The sequence below is a fragment of the Trichechus manatus genome, unplaced genomic scaffold (genome assembly GCF_000243295.1).
Source record: "Trichechus manatus latirostris isolate Lorelei unplaced genomic scaffold, TriManLat1.0 scaffold00005, whole genome shotgun sequence".
In the NCBI taxonomy this organism is placed as follows: Eukaryota; Metazoa; Chordata; class Mammalia; order Sirenia; family Trichechidae; genus Trichechus; species Trichechus manatus.
This window is the reverse complement of record NW_004443941.1, coordinates 24,009,071-24,015,070: the sequence shown is the minus strand read 5'-3', so window position 1 is coordinate 24,015,070 and position 6,000 is coordinate 24,009,071. Positions and strand designations below refer to the sequence as shown.

Below are 6,000 nucleotides of genomic sequence, written 5' to 3'. Positions count from 1 at the left end.
CACAGGGCAACATTTGTAGTAACTGTTAAATGAGAAACTATTTTGTTCTGTAAGCCTTCATCTTAAGTGAGAATAGCAGCACAATTGGAAGAGCGTAGTCAATGTCACTGAACTGTGCAAGTAGAAATTTTTGAAATGGTGTATCTTTGGTTATGTGTATTTTCGCCAAAAAAAAAAAAGGTTGAGAAGTTAGAGGGTAGATATGTTGTGGGGTTGTTAACCAATGTCATAAAACAACATGTGTACTTCTGTTTCATGCGAAACTATTTGTTCTGTAAGCCTTCACCTGAAGTACAACAACAACAACAAAAAAAAAGTAAATCCACAAGAATAAAAAACAAAAGACAAAAAATTTTAGAAGCTGGAAAGCAAATAAATGACTCTGGAAACTGGAAAAAAAAACCAGACAAACTCACTAGGCTTAATGGTCTGACAGAGACTGGAGAAACCCTGAGAGTATGCCCCCTGGACACCCTTTTAACTCAGTACTGAAGTCACTCCTGAGGTTCACCCTTCAGCCAAAGACTGTTGCTGTTGTTGTTGGGTGCTGTTGAGTTGGTTCAGACTCAGGCCCATAAAACAAAACAAGACTAAATGGGCACACCAGCCCAGGGGCAGGGACGAGAAGGCAAGAGGGGACAGGAAAGCTGGTAATGGGGAACCCAGGGTCGAGAAAGGAGAGCGTTGACATGTGGGGTTGGCAACCAATGTCACAAAACAATAAGTGTCTTAACTGTTTAACGGAAAAATAATTTGCTCTGTAAACCTTCATCTAAAGCACAATTTAAAAAAAAGAATCAAACGACGTACTGCACTGGGCAAAGCTGCTGCAAAAGATGTCTTTAAAGTGTTAAATAGCAAAGATGTCACCTTGAGGACTAAGGTGTGTCTGACCCAAGCTACTGTATTTTCAATCGCCTCATATGCACACGAAAGCTGTACAATAAATAAGGAAGACTGAAGAAGAACTGACGCCTTTGAATTACAGCGTTGGCGAAGAATACTGAATATACCATGGGCTGCCAGAAGAACAAACAAATCTGTCTTGGAAGAAGTACAGCCAGAGTGCTCTTCGGAAGCGAGGATGGTGAAACTTTGTCTCACATACTCTGGACATGTTATTAGGCAGGACCAGTCCCTGGAGAAGGACATCATGCTTGGTAGAGAGTCTGCGAGAAAGAGGAAGACCCTCGACAACATGGATTCACACAGTGGCTGCAACAATAGGTTCAAACACAGCAATGACTGTGAGGTTGGCGCAAGAGCAGACAGTGTTTCGTTCTATTGTACTTAGCGTTGCTATGAGTCAGAAGTGACTTGATAGCCCCTGACAACAACGAAAGTAGCAGCAGTAATAATAGTATTAAAAGCAGTTAAAATTTAATAAGCTTTTATTAAGTTCTAAGCATTGTTCTAAAGGAGCCCTGGTGGCACAACAATTAAGCTCTTGGCTGCCAAACTAAAGGTTGGCTGGTTGTATCTACCCAGTTGGTCCACAGGAAAAATATCTGGAGATCTGCTCCCATAATGATTACAGCCTAGAAATCCTATGGGGGCAGTTCTATCCTGTCATATAGGGTCACTATGAGTTGAAATTCTACTCAACTTCATACAACAACAACAAGCACTGTTCTTAACACTTTACAAGTATTTATCCATTAAATTCTCATAATTATTACATGATATAGCTATTATTATCTCCACTTTATAGTTGAGAAAACTGAGGCACGGCGTGCTTAAGGAATTTGTCATAAGCCACAGAGTTAATATACAATGGAGCCAGGACTCAAGCCAGACTATCTGACTATAGAACTCAAGCTCTTAACTATTAAATACATTTTGTCTTTCTAAGGAGCCCTGGTGGTACAGTGGATAAGTGCTTGGCTGCTAACTGAAAGGCTGGCGGTTCAAACTCACCAGCCGCTCCATGAGAGAAAGATGTGGCAGTCTGTTTCTGCAAAGCTTACAGCCTAGGAAACCCTATGGGGTAGTTCTACACTGTCCTAATGGGTCACTATGAGTGGAATTGACTCAATGGCAATGATTTTTCTTTCCCCCTTGTCTCTCTGCCGAACATACCATGCTCATTTCACCATACTGAGGGTTCCATATAAATGCATGGGGTCATCCTGGAATAACAGGTTAGGCTTCAAATAGTTCCAGAGTTCTGGAAGATTCAGACAATGTTTGAGAAATAGTCTTAGATCAGTGTCCCTGGGGGAGAACAAAAATTCTCTTTAAAAGGCCTGTTTGTCCTAGGGACAAAAACTTTGTAATGCTCCCCTCAATTAAGTTTGGGTAGGTTATTTTATTATGTCGAATAACAGTAAAACAAATTGTTTTGAAATGATTTTAATTCTGCTCCATAAAACAAAAATTGATGCATAAAATGTCTGTTAAGTTGTTGTTTTAAACTGGCACTAAAAAAGCCCATTCAAAATGTATAAAAGCAGGGCTTCAAAACTGTTGGAACCGTTCAGTCATGGCTGACAAAGCGAAACTGAACAGACCCAAATTTTTACAATTTGGGTGATCTGGAACGATGACCAGAATGGGAAAAATTACAGGCTAAAGCCCCGGAAAAGACTCAGAAAAGACTAGGTGAATCCTTTCAGAAGCCGGATGCGTGCGATTCGATTATTGCCAGGACTGAGGAAAGTGACACACATTCAAAGCACTGTGATTGGCTACCATCTTTGAGAAGGGCACCGTTTCCGACTCTGCTCGAAATCTAAAGGGCAAAAGATATGATTGCTATGCAATAGGTACGCTGCCCTTGTTTCCTAAGAGGGAGATTAGGTTTTTAGCAGAGCTTCAACTTGTAATTTTTCCTGTTCCAGTTACCATTCCAGTTCATCCAAATTTTAAAAATTTGAATCTGTTCCAATTTCACTTCCTCAGCCATGACTGAACCAGGAAAAACCGATTTGAAGCCTTGTATAAAAGTCATTGACCTGGGGGTAGTACCTGGCCCTGAGTGAAAAGGGTTAGTTAACTCCCTAGAGTATTTATTAAACCCACTCCTTGACCTTAATGAAGGTGGGCAATTCAAGTTATTCAACGGTGGTCTGAACCAAGAAAAGCCAGTCTAAGACTTACTGGTCTGACAGAGACTTGGAGAAACTCGGAGAATATGGCCCCTGGACACCCTTATAGCTCAGTAATGAAGTCACTCCTGAGGTTCACCCTTCAGCCAAAGATTAGCCAGGCCCACAAAACAAAATGAGACTAAACGGGCACACCAGCCCAGGGGCAAGGACAAGAAGGCAGGAGGGGACAGGAAAGCTGGTAATAGGGAACCCAAGGTGGAGAAGGGGAGAGTGTTGACATGTTGTGGAGCTGGCAACCAATGTCACAAACTAATATGTGTACTAATTGTTTAATGAGAAGCTAGTTTGTTTGGTAAACCTTCATCTAAAGTACAATTAAAAAAAAAAAGGAAAGGAAAAAAACAGAAGAGCTGGTCTAGGATGGTTTTTCACAAGCAGCAAAGATGAGCAGGAAGAATTCTTCAATCTTTTCCGTCTGCTATGTTCATATTAGGAGTCCTGGTGGCACAACAGTTAAAGTGCTTAGCTGCTAAATGAAAAGTCAGAGGTTCGAAACCACTAGCAGCTCCTTGATAGAAAAGACCTGGCGATCTGCTCTAGTAAAGATTTACAGCCTAGGAATCCTATGGGGCAGTTCTAGTCTGTCACATGGGGTCGCTATGACATAGTCTCTGAGTCAGAATCGACTCCATGGCACACAACAACAACATGGCCACGTGAGAAGAGGAAAAGTGTTTTGTACCTGGGTCGTAGGAGAACAAGAGCTTCAATAAAACTATCAGTACATCCTTATGTTGCTATAGCATATCAGAACAAAAGAGAAGAGTTTTATAATACACAGGAAAAGATTCTTCAATCCTCCCTTTGAAAGGAAACTTAAAAGCAATTAGGTCACAGGTTCACCTCTGCGATGCATAAAGAAGTGAGTGGAAAAAAACAAGATTTGACCCTGAGGTCATGTCCAGTGGAATATGACTCGGGGAACCCAACTTGGTCCTGCCATAACAAAATAAGAGGAAGCAAATCCACAGCCCTTTCAAGTTCATTCAGTCCCTCGAAAAATAAAAAGTCACCAAGAGAAATCATTACAGTTCCTAGTCCTTTGGACAAAATGAAGGAGAGAAATCATGCAATACTCTGACGCTAGCAGCACAAAAGAAAAAAGTTTCTAATAAACACATACCAGGAAGAGATGACCCTACCTTTCTAAATCCACCTAAGTCTAGAATAAGGGGGCAACAGAATGGCATATTTAGATCTCTAGCCTATTGTAAGAAGGCTAGCTATAAAGGTCAGTTTTTATTTGCCACTTTCTCACTGAAACCACATCCAGAATTCCCAATAGTTAACAGACAAGACACAAGACTATAATTATTGTTACAGGTTTAACATAATAAGCAGGTCATAAATAAAAATTCTATTCATGTGAAAATACTGTATTTCAAAACATGACAAAATATAAAACATGATTATTAAGCTAATTTTATTTTGTTAAATGCATTAAATGACAGAATCATTATTGCTTTATGAAAGGGAAACAAACAGTGTACCTGAGATAGCTTCCAAAATAAGCAACGATATTTGGGTGTTTACAGTCTTTCATCATAATAATTTCTTGCTGCACAACTGCGAAGTCTTCTCCTAGAATAAAAAACAAATTGAGTATTTTAGAAGGTAAAATAAGTTTCAAAGTGCCCACTTATTTCAAAGCGGAAAAATAATGTTATTAATATTACTTTTAATGATAATTTCAGTCCTGGCTTAAGAGAACATACAGCACAGTGATTAAGTGCATGAACTCTGACTGCAGACTAGATGGATTCAAATTCCGACTCTGTCCCTTACTAAGTTACGTGAGCTTGGGCAAGTTATTCTGTGCCAACCTTTCTGTCTCAATTTTATCCTCTGTAAAATGGAAATAACAATAATAATAACCTATCCCCCTAAGGCTGCTGTAAGGGTTAAATAAGTTAATATATGTAAAATGCTTAGAACAGTGCCTGGCACAAAGTGAGCGTTATATAAGCATTTGGCATCATTACTACCATGCCATGGATAAGGTATCAGCTGTCGTGTTGATTTTGACTCATCAGGTAATTCACTGGGAAACGGGCACTACTTTTCCTTTACTGCCAAATAACATCTAATACCATTTTAGCACAAAGAAGCAATTGTTATTTAAGTCTGGATAGAAACCCTTATACACCAAGAGTGTCAAATGTACCTCCACAGGCTCTTTGTAGAGCTGAGGGGCCTACACTATAGACGTACTGGGTTTCCAGACAGCCCACATATACGAGTTTATCCTATACTTGAGTGCCTTGTTCCAACTGTGGTGGGATGCAGAATGGAACTGTATTTGCACCTAGTCGGACAATTAACATATAACCTGTCTCCTTCTATTCCCTCCCTGCCCAAATTTGCCAAAATAAGATCTAGCAATCCTATAGCAGTGTCACATGCTGTGGCTCCTGAATGAACACTTGTCATGGAGAGAAACAAAAGTACAGTGAATGCAAATGTGGTGAACCAGAGACTATGCAGAAAGAGAATAGGAGCACTTACATTTAAAGTAGCTTGGTATTACTAATTCAATTTTAAAAGCAGTATATACTAACGAATAGCCTGATTAAGTGTGTATTAATGGGAAGTGAAAAACAGAAGGCAGCTTCCCAAATTACTGCTCAAATCATAAGTATGGGGCCTTTATAGTAAGTTCTGACATTTCTGGCCTTGGCATCTTCCTATCGTAAGTGTAACTGAGACTTGAGGTAGGCCAGTCATGACCTGTTGGAATCTAACGCCAAAACCCACCTTACTGCCCCAGTTACGAGGAAGAAAGTAATGGAGAAGAGATGGTGTGTCAGGTTCTTAATCTCTGCAATAAAGTGAACACAAAAATCAAAGATCTCTAAAGGAAAAAAAAAGAATTTTCATGCTTCAAAAAATT

The 6,000-nt window shown here is 39.8% G+C and overlaps 1 protein-coding gene across 3 annotated transcripts in view; it reads right to left on the bottom strand.

The window, feature by feature from the left end:
- Positions 1 to 6,000, bottom strand: part of MAP4K3 (mitogen-activated protein kinase kinase kinase kinase 3) — a 203,897-nt gene that overhangs the window by 110,373 nt on the left and 87,524 nt on the right. For all 3 annotated transcript variants that reach the window (XM_004369535.2, XM_004369536.2, XM_023735692.1), the window contains exon 3: positions 4,601 to 4,691. In XM_004369535.2, coding sequence (XP_004369592.1) covers positions 4,601 to 4,691 — 91 coding nt within the window. The remainder of the gene's footprint in view (positions 1 to 4,600; positions 4,692 to 6,000) is intronic.